The 15,461-nt window shown below is 40.6% G+C and overlaps 1 protein-coding gene across 1 annotated transcript in view; it reads right to left on the bottom strand.

Annotated features, from left to right (window-relative positions):
• Positions 1–14,824, bottom strand: part of tmeff1a (transmembrane protein with EGF-like and two follistatin-like domains 1a) — a 125,647-nt gene extending 110,823 nt beyond the window's left edge. Inside the window, exon 1 of the mRNA XM_041802457.1 lies at positions 14,217–14,824. Within this exon, the coding sequence (XP_041658391.1) occupies positions 14,217–14,352 (136 nt within the window). The 5' untranslated portion in view covers positions 14,353–14,824. The remainder of the gene's footprint in view (positions 1–14,216) is intronic.
• Between the last annotated feature and the right edge of the window lie 637 nt (positions 14,825–15,461).

The following is a 15,461-nucleotide window of genomic DNA, read 5'->3' as shown; positions in this document are numbered from 1 at the left end:
TCTATCCATCATTCCCTAAAGAGTTCAGCTGGCTTTATTAGTGGTTGCCGTGCTCATACATTTCAATATACAAGGTATGGCTATTAAAAATACAAAACTAATACTACAATTTTATTGAACACAAACATTTCAGTGCCTCCTTCAATCTCTGCATCAACACACTGCTGCATTCAGGTCTTCACACAGTGCTAGATCAGGTGAATAGGGAGGGTGATCATCACTGTGGTTGGTTGTTGGATCAGAAGCTACTTTGAGCTGGAGCGATGTCTTGAAGAAGAATGAAATTTCCACAACTGTGCTCTCTATCTTCTGACTTTTTCTGACAGTTTTTCTAGAACCTGTTGGTATTAGTGTTGATCCACCGTTGACCCTTCTGCAACCCACGCCTCCAAAACAATCCCCTTAATATCAGACAACATCAACATGGCCTTGAGTTTGGACTTTCTTCATCCTTGGTGATTTCCAATGCATGGACTGCTGCTTTGTCTCAGAATCATACTGGAAGATCCATGTAATCACTCCTTCTAAAACATCTGAATTTTCTTTAGTATGTTCAGGCTGTTGGTCTTGGACATCCTCTCTGCCTTCGCTAAATCTTTAGGTCCATTCAAACACACGTGCACGTCACATGCAGTGTTCCCCATACACCTTAGTAAACCTGTTTTGTTGTTAGTACACCTGTTTCAAGTTAATACAACTTTCAAGCTATTCATTTTCTAACGCCTAAGCAAAACAATGCACTTCAGTCAGTAGCTAGCAGTGAACTAAAGATGTCATTGATTGTAAACATACATCAGTTGGGTGTGAATACCAATCTTTTAAGACTCGGTGTGACTGTGAACTGCATGGTTTTGTCCTCATAAGCAGTCTCATTATTTATTAGCCATACCCGGTGTTCCACATCCTCTTTAAACTACTATGACAAACACTCAGATAAGAGCAATTTATTGGCTGAATCTTTATTCTGACCTCACCTCAACGGTCCTGAATCAGCTTAAGTCAACATGAATCCTTTTGGTAACTGGAGAGTCAAAGGTAAAGCATTTTTGGTTTGATTTGATTCACAGTTCTAATGTGCTTGGAGCTTATTTCCCCTTTCTCTTTGCAATGACTACACTGTGCTCCAAATTACTATGCATATACTGTTTTTGTTCATTTTATCATAAATAGTCTATGGAATTGGCAGTCAATAGGATTTTTCATTTCTCAACAATAATAATGTAATGTGGATTTTATTCCACAAAATTATCAATGACGACAATCACATCTTTTGCAAAATAATATAAAATGCAATGTTCCAAATTATTATGCAAAGCAGAGTTTCAAAACACTAAATGAGACGAAGCCTGTGAGTTGTTTCTGTCAGTAATCTCGAGCACAATCATTCACACCTGACATGCATCCTAATCAAATCACATGACTCACACCCTCCTAAACTAGTGGGCTATTTAAGCTGCAAGATTTCGGGTCTCTTCCTCTGCTGCAACGCTACACCCGGATCAGCACTGTGCTCTCGCCTTCAACCCTCCTCCACCCCAGCATCCACCTGCTGGCTCTGACTGGGGGGGTTAAAGCAGTTACATTATCACTCCTCAAATTCTGTGTGTAAAATCTGTGAGGAGTGATCAAGTCAGAGCCTGACGCCAAACATAATATGTTGCATAATAAATGCTTAAACAAACTTCAACTTGAGATTACTGGCTGAAATACTTTCTAGAGGATGGAAAAACGAAATCGGTTGTAATTTCTTCTCAAATCAAAGCTATTTCAATCAAAAACATCTATACAGATCAAAGTTCCATATTAGCAAAGGAGCTCTTCTTTGAGATCACCTTAACAACTCTCTTATCCATTAAACTTGTAAGTCCATTTAGAGTTTCTGCCTTTATTGCATGCATGAAAATGATTTTACGCTAGAAGGCACAGTTCTTCTTTTTGTACCATGGAAGGAAATGGGCAGTTAGGAGGTGGATTTTTCACAGCTGCTGTCTGAATACGATGAATTTTTCTTACAGAAACTTTCCTTAATACCCCTTTATCTGGACGAACCTGTCTGCGCTCTGAATCATTCTCAAATCTTTTCACACAATCACAAATCTTTTCTCTTAATTTTTAGTGAAATATCCAAGTTTTTTAATAGCTTTTGCAAGAGTCTGCACCGTTTCATGCTTTTTCATCTGCAGAAAGCTGTTTCTTTTTCCCTTATGGTATGAAACCTATGACTTGCTTATTAATGTGGAACAACCAGTAGTTTCCCTTTAATTAGGCTCACCTGGCAAACTAATGAGCAATCCTGTCTGATGATGTCAGTGGTGGAAAATGACAGGAGAAGCAATACAATGGAAAACTCTAATTGAAAAACATAATATAAAATATAAAATATTTGTTTAACTGGAAATGTATTTGCGTAATAATTTGGAACACAGTTTAATGTATGTTTGCACACCAGCAATGTATTTGGATTGGCAAGTGTCTGCACCGTACCAGGAGTCCTATACTGATGCACATGCAACACATGCAGCATTACATGGCTACTTTCTGAATGGACTGACAAGAAATTAAGGTTCAAAATCGTAAATACTGGAAAATAAAGTATGTACAGGATTGCTGCATGCATAAAAGTCTAATTAACTACTTTTTCAGAGCTTTTTCAGACCCAAACACAGAAAAAAAAACACATTTTTGGTGCATCGTTTTTCAGATTTCCTTTTGGGACTCAACAGCTTTGATTTCCTTTGTCCCACATTTAACAGCTTTGTGAATGTGAACATAATAAGCTGCAGGATCATCTTGTAGAAAAACAAAACCACCAGATAGAGAATAAAAATGTCATTTTGCAACCTTACAATTCAAATTACAATTCAAAACACTGAAAGACTTCTTGATGATCTGCACAAACCTTGACTTAACTAAATCAACGGCATGTTAAACATGTCAGAGTTGCTCTTGTGAACGCAGCATCCAGAGAGACTGCAGACAGTCGAGTCTCTGCTGCAAACATACGCTCAGCTGGTTTCAAGGTAAAGATCCCTGCTGTTCTCATCTTCTACAAGGTTAAAAAATACAACCTTTAGAATGGTAATGATAAGTGGAGTGTGTTGAACTCTCCATGTACACAAACACATCAAAACTTTCAACACTCCAAGGCCTAATGACTCATGTTTAAGTCTCTAAAGGTGTATTATCTAACCGTTTGCCAAGCTACGGTGTCCAGAAAACAAACAAATAAATCACTGCAGTCAGTCTTAATATCAAATAGCAATATTAGTGAACTGCAAAACAGAACAAATAAACAGCCTAGCAGCAGGATAGTACAGAAACAGGAGATAAAATGTCATCCCTGTCTCAGAGGAGGACGTACTGAGCTCATGTTCTCATCATCATCATGTGGCTGTATGACTCAGGTGTAAACCCTAACCAGCATAGACAGAACATCAATATTTATCTGCTGCTATGTTAAAGTCAGAGCTTAAACAGAATATTCATGATTCGTGTCGGTTTAGGTGTACAAGCGCGCTTCATCAGTCAAGGCGGAGTGAGTTTTGAAAGATTCCCCGTCTGAGCGAGTGTTTAAAAGCTTCACAGAGGACTGAATTATACGGACTGATCTCACCGCTGTTGGCTCCATCCTGACAGTCCTGGAATATAATGTGATTCATTTTAGATGAAGTGAATCTGCTCAACAGTTTAAAAGCAGCCAGAACAAAATAAAAGACTTAGCAGCACTGTGGAATTGTAATTTGGTAGCGCAGCAGAGAGGATAGAGTACTAAAAGTATGGGCTACAGATTTTTGATGCAACACACAAAACTAAAGTCTAAATCCATTGTCCTGGCAGCATGAATCAATGAATATTAGTCATTTACTGTACAGTGTTGTGCAGGGTAACTTGATAAAAGGAGCACAAAAGTCATCCTTATTCAGTCAACAACATGCTCTGACTGACTCAACAGAGCAGAACAAAAAGCTTCATAGGAGCAATGCAACAAGCTTCCTGAGGTTAACTGAACCACACAACACTGATACATGTGTTCACCTTTAGTAGCAGAAACAGGCTAAAAGCACAGAGTCTCTGAACATCATCTCAGCTGCATGACAGAACCAACTAGACTCAAACAAAGCTTGGGGGATCTTACCATGGCTGCTTTGAGTGAAGTAGGACGACTAACCTGCAGCAGCGAATGAGTCGACAAAAAGTTTTTTGTTATGTTTGTCTGTTTTAAGCTGGCATTGTTTCATACAATTAACTCTGATGTGCTAACTGCTTATAGGCTAGCAATTCAGCTAGACTAAAGGCAGTACAGCTACAATAAAAGCACACTAAAAGGGGTGTAAACCACCAGATTTATCATGATACAATAGGATATAGATTCTTTGGACAACGGGACAACATTTTCCAGCCACTGTACATTTTTGATTCACTTCCATATAGGTGCCTGTGATCAATGTCTGACATTTTTATAATTTCACAGAGTTACAGGAAAAAAGTTATTTTGGCAATTTAATTGCTAAAAGGTTTCTGTATTTTTTCTATGGGCCCTCTTACAAACATACTCAGTCTGATACAGCAGGGGCAGTATGCACATAACTGGTTTGCAAACCCACCACCTTGGTTCTGATGATGTGACCAAATAATAATAAAAAAAAAAAGTTCATTTTTATGATTACGTCGTATAGCTGACGTAACTCTCTGTCCTTTGTCAAGGTGCAATTTTATTCACATCTCAATCAAACCGTGCCAGAGCCCATGTGAATCTCGGTACTCGAGCACAGTTTGTTTGCATTCACACTAATCAAAACAAACACGACTTTGAGTTCAAGTGTACGTGGATCCAGGATGGGCCCCTGTTGTGAAGCCCTCTTACCCGCAATGTCCACATAGGACAACTGTGCTGCGCACCGAAGCACCACGGCTTTGCTGCAACCGCAGGAGAGCGACCTCGCCCACTGGAAGCAAGTCTAGAGTGCTGCACCGCAGCACGCAGCCCTGATCAGCAGGCAGAGATCATTGAAGACAGAAGTGGATGAGGAACAAGGAAAGAGGGAGATGACAGAATACCAGGACTAAGACAGGAATACTTTCTCCTCACTCACAGCCCTCATTAGCTTGCTTTACAATGTAAATAATGGAACATAAGAGGTGTCCAAATCAGTGGTTCAGATGTGCTCTAACTTGCATCAACACAGAGGTACATTCTGCTAACCGCTGTCAAATGCTTGCTAATACAAAGCTCAACACTACCAAAATAAAACTGCTAGAAGTCTTCTGTTCAAGAGGAAACTGAAATTCACACGTCAGAGAGTTAAAATTTAAACAGATGCCGTCTGGACAGCAAGTCTGTGATACACGATGTGACAAGGAATCTGGGACACGGTGTTATAAACCTGGTTAGTCTTTTTTATCCATATAAGCCAGACTGATGTCTCCATATGTAAATAATGCAGCTTTCAGGGGGCTTAGGGGGAGCTAAGCCTCATTCTGCTCAGCTGACTGCTTCTGCAATGATCTGCTTCTCTGTGGTTCCACAGACGAGTTCTCCGGTGACATTCCAGGTACAATAACACTGATGGAGGGTTTCCTTTCCGGATCCTTTCACTTCATAACGACACGCTGTACCTGCTGGGTTAATCCAGGCTCTCTGCCAACTCCCGCCATCTCTAGAGATTTATTACTGAGTCTGAGGGGGGGGGAATCATCTCAGTGACCAGGGTTGTTTTTAAGGCTTACTCTGTGACTTTTACAGCTGATTTTCAGACCTACAACAAACACTCTCTTGACTACACTAGCAGAGAAAGACGGCAGGAAGTGGTAAACACAAACTTTGAGCTTCAAATCGTCCCTTCAAGAATCCACAGCTGACGTCAGGGTGCTATGGCCCCTCTCTCCACACGCTCTGTTTTACAGTGCAGTCATAATACCACAGAATAATATTGTGCTATAAATGCTTGATGCTTCTCTGGGGTTGAGTTTTCCTTCAATCCCTGAACGCCTGCTGCTTCTTACTAAATGCCACGAGCCATTTTGTTCTCTAAAAGCTTCTTTTTCTCCTGCTTTCTGAGCAACAGCAGTTTGCAGAGTCAATTATCTGGTATCAGACCCAGCATGGTGCAGCACGGCGCTTGACGTGCACGGGGCAACGAGATGGCGAATCAGATTTTTTAAAAAGTATATTCGGTGTTTGGTTTGGTTAGTGCCTTGGAACATTTTCCTCCTTCTCTGCAGAGGATTTGCATTCTGCTGCAGCGTGTTGGGCCTCTGAGAGCAGAGATCAGGATCGCGGCGCGCTCATCTGAGAGGAAAACGCTCCATTTCTTAATGCAAACAATGTGAGCGGCACACGGAAAGGCAATTTAGAGTTTCATTAATAAAACATGACCGAGGTGAGTTATTCTGGACACTGCGGAGTGACAGTTAATACTCATTTACATCCCTGCAGTTTATCTTTTACATTTTTAATAGAGCTAAAGAGCAGGAACAGTAGAATGACTTAATGAAAATGTGTATAATGAATATGTTAAGGTCTGACTGTAGACACAGAGGTCACTGATATGCATTTTACATAATATGTAGTTTTTAATTAGAGGGCAAATACTTTCTTTCACTCGTTGACCTTATATTTGATTCATTTTACTGTAAGAAAAAGACATGCATGAATGTATCAGTGCACTTTAATTATACATGCATTTTTCTGTGTTTAAATGATATTTGCACATTTAAGCCTGGCTATACCCTGGATGATTTAGCCCTGACTTTGGGTCAAATACGCCCCTGAACAGCAAGAGGGTCATGGCCCCGTTCAAGGCTATCATTATTTTTTCAAATAATTTTAAAGTTTGTGGTGTCAATAATAATGCAACTGCTCCCAACTGAGTCAGAATCTCCCTGATCTAGAACCATATATATCTAGAGATGCACTTTTTGTGAAGATCAGGGCTGAGCCATGTAAGATTGTTGGCCAAAACAGATGAAAAAATGACAAATAAAGATCCATATTTACCTTGTTGTTGCGGATATTCATGTCCACGTCTGTAGAATATGTTTGCAATGTGTTTGTTGATGACCCCGATGAAGGCCACAAGTGTCAGAAATGTGTCAGTTTAATAAAGTTGTTATCTACACTTCTCCTGCTAGAGAAGTGTCCTGTTTCATACACTGGTGGAATATCTCACAAGTAAGATAAACACTCAAGTACACCTTTGAGTTTTTGCTTTTCAAAGTAAAAGCCCAGTTTAACATTTCCTTGGAGAAGCTCAGCTCTTTTTAAACAGAATGCCTTTATTCTGATATTTTCCTGAATCAATTCAGCTATTTACAATCAGTGTTAATTTTGGCAGCTATTTTTAATTTTAGTTTTAGTCTTTAAATGAAATGCATTTTAGTTTTAGCCATATTTTAGTCATTTTTTTAGTCACTTTTAGTCCAAGCATTTATTTTCTTGTCTAAACCTGGTACCAAATCATGGTAGTGGTTTTCTGCACCCTGCCAAACCTGGGGTCCCTGATTTCTACAGCTGAGAGGCAGAAGAGCTACAGATGCATAGTTTTTTTGACAGATTTACCCACAGTGGAGAAATATCGCAGATTTTGAATGTCCAACGAAAACCAAATAACATTTTAGTCTAGTTTAAGTCATTCTGGCAAAAAATAAACTTTGGTTTTGTCATTTTTGGTCATCACAGATCTATTGTTGTTAGTTTGAGTCTTTTTTTCATCATGGAAAAACAGGCTGTCGAAGAATAGTTTAAATAGTAGTATAGTTAAACTCTGTTTACAATGAAACATGTCACTTGTTGGAAGATTTATAGAGGTAAGACAACTGAGATGTCAGAGATATGCTGCTGACACCATCACACTCAAGCCTGGTAGGAAAGCCATGACAGTGGTACCATAGTGCAGCAAGTGCACGTAGCAAAACATGCTAAACAAAATTCTTTTGAAAAGAAAAGCATGAATCAGTTTAACATTTCAAATGTATGTTGATTTTTGGCAGCAGAGTGTCACTCTTTCTTCTCTCCTGGGGGGCTCTGCTGTTCTTAGGTACATTTAGGGGGGGGCTTCAAGGAAAAATGTTTGGAAAAAAACTGCCTTAACCCTTCCTCTTAGCCCTTCCCCTTTGTCTACCCCTTCCCCTTGCCTCTTGAAACAGAGTGGTAAGGGGGGAAAACCCTCCTTTGAGAAACAAGATGCCACTTTTTTCTGTCCATCATCACAGGTCGCTGATAAACAGTGCGTCATCGGAGGTGACAATAAAGCTTCGACCATCTCGTTCATACTGTGGATCTCCGTGTTGATCTTCTCCCTTTATGTATACAGTTAACAGGCCTCCTTTACACATGTACATACTTAAATTACAATACACTCCCATCCCTAGTAGCTTAAGACTGAATATATGAGAAAACACAACTTTGTACTTTCTATATTCATTATAAATGTTGAAAATATTTACATTTATGAGCCTCCTTTGTAGTCCATTGTGCCATTTTGCAAGTGAACGCGGTGCATGATGGGAAATTCATAATACCCCATGGATTCAAGTATGGTCCTGAAAAGATAAGGGCTAAGGGGGAGAAATGTGATTGACCCTTAAGCTGGGTTTGATGGCTAGATGTTGAATCTTAAGAGTGAAGACTCTGGTTGTTGGTGTTTGAGTTTGCAGCAAGTAACCAACTAGATGTCAGATTGGACACAACAGATAAACATGGACCATCGATTTGCCAATGACCAGTGCTTGTCAACAGGCCTGCTTTTAGTCAAAGCTGATATTAAACCAAGGATTGGTGCCTCTGTAACTCAAAAATGTTTGCTATGCAAGACTCCAGATTAGCTCGCCTCCAGTGGGATACCTGCTATAGTCAAAAAGAGCGAGCAGACTGAGATATGTCAGCAACATGAGTCTACTTTTACACCTCTCAAACATGGCAGCAACATAAACTCAACTGTGCCCTGAGCCAACAGGAATGTTTAAAAGAAAACCGGCTAGGTGGATTGGTGGGTCGGGACCCAAATAGAGTCACAAAGCCGTTTTTAGTGGGTATTGGATGCATGTCTGGATAAAAACCTGTGGTAAAAAGGCTATGATGTGCTTTTACTTTGAAGGATATCTCTCCATCACTCGGTCAAATCTTTTGTTTGATTGCAAGTCCAAACCGCCATTTTTCATTAAAATCATTTGGTCACGAATGAAATTTGACAAAACGCGGGTCATGATTTGTCTGCAAGGAGGTGGTGTTGGGTCCTGATGCTAGACCAGTAAAGAGCCTCTGGATTATGGCATCAACATGTGTGCCTTTATAATGTCTAGTTTGTATGAGATTTGTGTGCATGGAAACTCCACTGTGAAATTATTTCTTAAAAACCAGCAGGCGACTGGTCTCACAGTCTTGGAGAATTATCAAGAGTGTGCATTCAGAGTATGATAATGTTAGAAACTGGTTAAAAAAATAGGCTATGATTCTAAAATCATGCAGCATGTAACCAGCCTTAGTCAGTCTTTTTCTCATTACACCCTCCTCGGCTGAGAATGACCTGATTTGTGTCTTCATCATGTTCATTAGAGAAATGATTGGACATTTAAGTTCATATGATGATTGTGTGACATACTTTAATGTATAGCTCTCCTCCTGTGTGTTGCAATCCAGGCTCAGTTTACCCCCCGCTGTGCTGGGGCTTCAGGGATTTAAAAAGAAAAAAGCTCTTTGAAGTCTGTAATAGAAATGAAAACTCATATTTCATTAAGATTTCATTTCTCAGAGAAGCTTTGAATATTTCCTTTCCCTTAAATCTGTGCAACCTGAGCTGTTAGTTATATAAGTCAATAGATAACAAAGTCATAAATGAACAAAGACAAAAATCTGATTTTAATGAGGAAACGCCATCATCAGCGTAGAGTGACAGTCAACACAACCGTCTTCCTCTAACAGTTCATAACAAACAGTACTGATACCAAAATAAGTTTATATACTTATTTAGCGGATTTTTGATTAAGGATGGGGATCATCAATTTTTATTTACGTTGTTTACTGACTCCTGTTCAGTCCAGGTCCTTATCAATGCTACTATCAATTTCTATTGTTTTTATGGAAATACCAAAAGACAATGTAGAGGTTCTTTGCAGATATTCTCATGCAGCAGAGCGCAGAGAACAACTGTAGAGGAGTAAGGAGTGATGGCGACATAGGGACTCTACCTAAAGGCTATGTTTTGAGCTGTTTACAAGTGTTTAAAGTGCACAAATAAAAAACATTCTTGATTCTGAAGCTACTTTTGTGTGCCAAAAGTAGTGGCATAATCAGGCAAATATTTCACTACTCTTGTATGGTCCATTTCCACAACACGGTCTGGTTTAGTTTCTATGGTTTAGCACATTAAACTCTGATCTTTGTTCAGCTGATGTCCATCCAGCCTCTCTCGTTGTGACAGGAAACCCATCTCTTTTGGGGATTCGAGATCGTTTGACTCCGCCCAGCTGAGCTGCTTAACTGTATCCCAAATGGCTCTTCATTAGGTAACAGTTCAGCTTTTTAAATGTGGATTAAATAACGACAAAAGACGGAGGAAAGGAAACTAGCCCTCAAATGGGAGCTAGCTAATGTAGTTCACATTAGAGAGCCGTTTCATAGAACAGGATTGTTCATAAACAGCACATTCCTACCTCACAAGGTGTTTTCAGCTGATAATATATCATGTTTGTGTTAAAATTAGCATGTTTTTATATGTTAAAGGGGCTTAGCTAGCTTTTTAGTACTGGACTCTTTAAGACTCGTCTCATTTTATCTGGCTAGATGAGGCTAGAAAGTCTGCAGGGCTGAGTGATTTGTGATATTTATCACCTCCATGCCAAAAAAATCACTTAAACTGTGGAAAAAATGTTTTTTTGCAACATGTTGGAATCATACTCAGCGTATATAGAATATGTGATGATAACAACAAACATTACATTTGGCTTATAGTCATTTTACTGAAAACAGACCAGAGGTTGTCCAACATGTGACTTTTCTGCCTGGTAAAAAAATCTCTTATTTGATTCAGATGTCTTATAGAATTGTGATGACACAACAGATAAACACTGGCGGGAATCTCTTCAAACCCCATTATTCTCAGATGGTCGATATTTGCCAGCAGGGACGATATTGGTCAGTATGGATGTTAAACTGATGCTTCTCTTGTCTAAATAGTTTCCACTGAATGCAAACCTTAGCTTACAAGTCAAACAGCCCATAAGGTAAACAGTTCCCATGATCAGTAAACACTTCCAGCTTTAAATCATCACTACTGAATGTCAACCTCACCTTACCCAAACAGACTGTGACTCAGGTTAAGTGAACATCATAAAAGATTAAACTTAGCTGATGGTGATGGGGACAAGATTGCTCTGTAAAGGACAAGAGCAGCTGTTCCTTCTCCGTAAAGATTAAAAACAAGTTTTTCCACACAAGGCTGGAGCTGTTTGAGTGAAAAAGGCTATCAAATACTAGGCCATCAGCAAAACTACTACCCCCCTTTTACACACAAAGACGACAAACTGTACATTAAAGAGCAGGCGCAGTGTTGGAAGAACTCCTGTGAGAGCTTTAAAGATACTACAGAAGACCTCAGCGCTTATGTCAGAGACAAAATATGGATTTTCAACCAAAACGCAGCATTTTAATGTGCTGACACTTTTCATTCAACTCAGAACAGAATACAAACAGTCCAAAAAGCTCACAAGACATAGAAAACACCAGCAGAAAGAGGAGAAGCACGCTGATGAGACATTCTCTGTGACAACTGGTATAGTTGTCACAGTAAGGCTGGGTAATACATCGAGTTTTAGGGTGTATCGATATCATTTAGATTAATATATGCTGATGTTGGTTCAAAAGAAACAAAGATTCCAGGTCTAAATCTCAGTAAAAAGAACAGTAAGAACCACTAGCCTTCATTCGCTTGTTGACCACAGGAGAATTGGTTTGAAATATGACGTGTAATCATCATCACATCCCTGCTCTCCAGGCATGTCAGCGTTAGACACAGTCTTGCCAACAATAGCCAAAAATGCACCAAAAGGAAGATATCACAAAGGAGTCTAGCTGGCGCCACCAGCTATCAGTCAATGTGTGGGCCTCATTAGAGTACAGTAAAACCAGGAGGACCAAGACAGCAAGGCATCCCCAAATGCCTGGATCTTTGTTCTGGTCCAGGAGACCTGAATTCCCAACACTTCAGCACCCTCAATCAGTAAGTTAAGAGACCCCACAAGGACATCTACAGTTTCCAGGATCATCATCAGCAAAGTCTAGATCAGTGATCTGACATCACCAAGTAACACTCTTCAGTGTGACAAAAATGGGATGAAAGTGGAAAAAAACTGGGTCAAGAAAGATAAGAAGGGGCAATCGGTGGATGGGAAAATGGTAGGAAATGGTGGGAAATGGTTAAAAAGTGGCAAAAAATGGGTTAAAAGTGGCAAAAATTGTTCAAGAGAAGCCAGAAGGGGCAATCAGTGGATGGGAAAATGGTAAAAAGTGGTTAAAAGTGGCTACAATGAGATAACAATGGAAAAGGAGGTTCAAAGAAAGACCAAAAGGAGAAAAATTGGTGGGGAAATGGAAGAAAATGGTTATAAAGTGGCAAAAGTTGGTTAAAAGAGGCAAAGATAGTTCAAAAAAGGGCCAGAAGGGGCAAACAATGAATGTGAAAATTGTGAAAAGTGGTTCAGAAGTGTCTAGAATGGAATAAAAATTCAAAATATGGTTGAAGACAGGCAAACAGGGCAAAAATTGGGTGGGAAAATGGTGAAAAAGTTATAAATGAGTGGCTACAATGGGATAAAAAATGGAAAAGGAGGTTCAAGAAAGATGAAAAGGGGCTAAAATGGGTGGGGAAATGAAGGGCAGTGGATAAAAAGTGGCAAAAAATGGGTTAAAAGTGGAAAAATATAGTTCAAGAAAGCCAAAGGGACAAAACTGTATGGAAAAATAGTAAAAAGTGGTTAAAAAGTGACTACAATGGGATAAAAATGGAAAAAATGGTTAAAGAGAGGCAAAAGGGGCAAAAATGGGTGGGGAAATGGTTGGGAAAAGTGGGAAAAACTGATTAAAAGAGGCAAAAGAGGACCAAGAGAGGCCAGGAGGGGCAAACAATGGATGGGGAATGGTGAAAAGTGGTTAAAAAGTGGCTACAATGGGATAAAAACTGAATAAGGGGTTCAGGAAAGACAAAAATGGGTGAGAAAATGGAGGGAAACGGTTAAAAGTGTCAAAAATGGTTCAAGAGAGGCAAAAAGGAGCAAAAATAGATGGGAAAAGGGTGAAAAGTGGTATAAAATTGGCAAAAATGGGTTAAAAACAGAATAAAGTTGGGTGAAAAACTGATGAAAGGCATCCCAAAACATTGGCATGGATAAGTCATTTCAACATCAAACCCCAATAATAGCTTGACCCATTTTTCAAATCCTAAATGAAGTAACTGTTAGCCAGGACGCTAGCACCAATGCTACTGATCCAACACACATACATTGACACCGTCAGTAAATCACGACGTGGGACGGCCCATTCTCTGGGTTGGACAGGGGCCCAGCCGAGGGTCTGGCCACCACACTTTGCAGCACTCTGTACCAGAATATAGGGCAGATACCAGCTGGATGTGCAAACTTAAGATCCTGTGGAGCTCCAGATTCCTTCAGAGGGCATCAGCGGTACATTACATCAAGACGCTCCTGCCTTTTAAAGGTTAAATCCTTAATCATAGCGGGTGAATCATGCTCAGGCATAGCAGGTAAATGATAGTATTGATGAGGTAGTGGAAGGTTGGAAGGAGGTTGGAGGTTGCACGAAGCTGCAGAAAAATGTTAAAATGATGGCATAATTTTTAAATGTTGGCCCTTGCACAACAAATTGTGCATTTACAGGAGGAATTTATGAGTGGATATCTCTAACATGCATGCAGACTTGGGTTATAAATGAAATAAAAACAAGGAAAAAATGGTAGGCAAATATAGGTGGATGTTAATATACCTGAATGGACCCCCTCTGTGTGGGAACACTTAGAATCATATAAGTTTGTCATTCTGACCATCATTAGTTATTTCTTTACAGAGAGGTATACTAATATGTAGTAAATAATCAATAGATATGGAGCTAATAAAAACAATAGGTTGTGATTTCTTGTCTATATTGCCCAGCCCTAGGACCACACAGTATCTCACAGTGTCTGCAGCAGCAGCAGCAGTGTTCTTACCTGTGCAGTCCCTCCCTTTGCCCTTACACTCCCCGCTCTGAGGGTAATAAGACCCGCAGACCCCCGGCAGGTAGAGCAGCACAGACAGCAGGCAGGCAGACACCAGGTAATGGACCATCCCAGGCCCTGACACCATGATGAAGATGAAGATGATGACCACTGACAGACAAATAAGTCGCTCCTCGGTTCAGGTGAAAAGGCGTGCCAACAAGCGTAATCCTGGAGGAAATCACAGCAAACAGAGGAGAGGAGGAGCAGAGGGAGAGCTGAGCTCTGCGCTGAAGATGGAGGAAAGAGCAGAGAGCTCCTCGCCTGCTTCCGCGTTCAGGGAGCCTCGGAAATGTTCCGCTTCGTCCAGGGAGGCAGAAGAGGAGGCAGCGGCAGCATTCTCTCCATCCGTCCTTCCTCTGCAGCGAATCCCCGCGTCTGCTACAGGCTGAGTACTCTCTATCAGCTTAAACCTATCAGATGTCACACACGGAGCGCGTCCTCCACGTCCTGATTCCCGAGCAGACTGATGCTCAGCGCGTGCTGTTTCACCGCGCGGCGAGGACGCGGTAGGTAGAGGGATCCTGCGGCGCGTAATGAGAGCAGCTGCTGCAACCACAACAAAGAGATCCGGACTGAGGAGGAGAGGAGAGGAGAGGACAGACAGGAGGGTCACGTGAGAGGATGCAACACTCCCCTCCACCTCCACGCCCCTTACGCACGCGCGCGCGCACGCACACCTTCAACACAAACACATAGACCTGCAGCAAATGATTTCAAAAGCAACACCAGACCACCAATCTGCAATCATCAGATCTGCCAAATCCTTAGTATCCTCACAGGTGACTTTAAAGTGAAGGATACTTCCAGTTCTGTGACATTTCCACATTTCTGTTCCATTTCCTAACAGTCTGGATAATCCACTCCTCTCTAGATGGGTGTTGATGAATAACTAATGCTACAGATTTGCACAAAATGTTCCACTATTCCTGAAAAACCACTGCCCCCCTCAGATGTAAAAACACAAGTTAATAATAATTATGCTTGAGACTCAGACTGTAGGAAGTGTTGGGTGAAGTCTGGGTGAGGTCGCCCTCTTGCTGCTGTGATCATATAACCTGGCACACTAGACAGTTTCACATATCCATGGCATGGATATATTCACATCCATCTGGGAAATCTCCTGTACAAAGCATTTGGGAAAGGTAAGACTTTTTGATTGGACGAACATTCTGTCTGTCATAATCATTATGGGCC

This window comes from Cheilinus undulatus, linkage group 13, assembly GCF_018320785.1.
Source record: "Cheilinus undulatus linkage group 13, ASM1832078v1, whole genome shotgun sequence".
Lineage (NCBI taxonomy): Eukaryota > Metazoa > Chordata > Actinopteri > Labriformes > Labridae > Cheilinus > Cheilinus undulatus.
The sequence above is the reverse complement of the archived record's forward strand: the minus strand, read 5'-3'. Positions and strand labels throughout refer to the sequence as shown.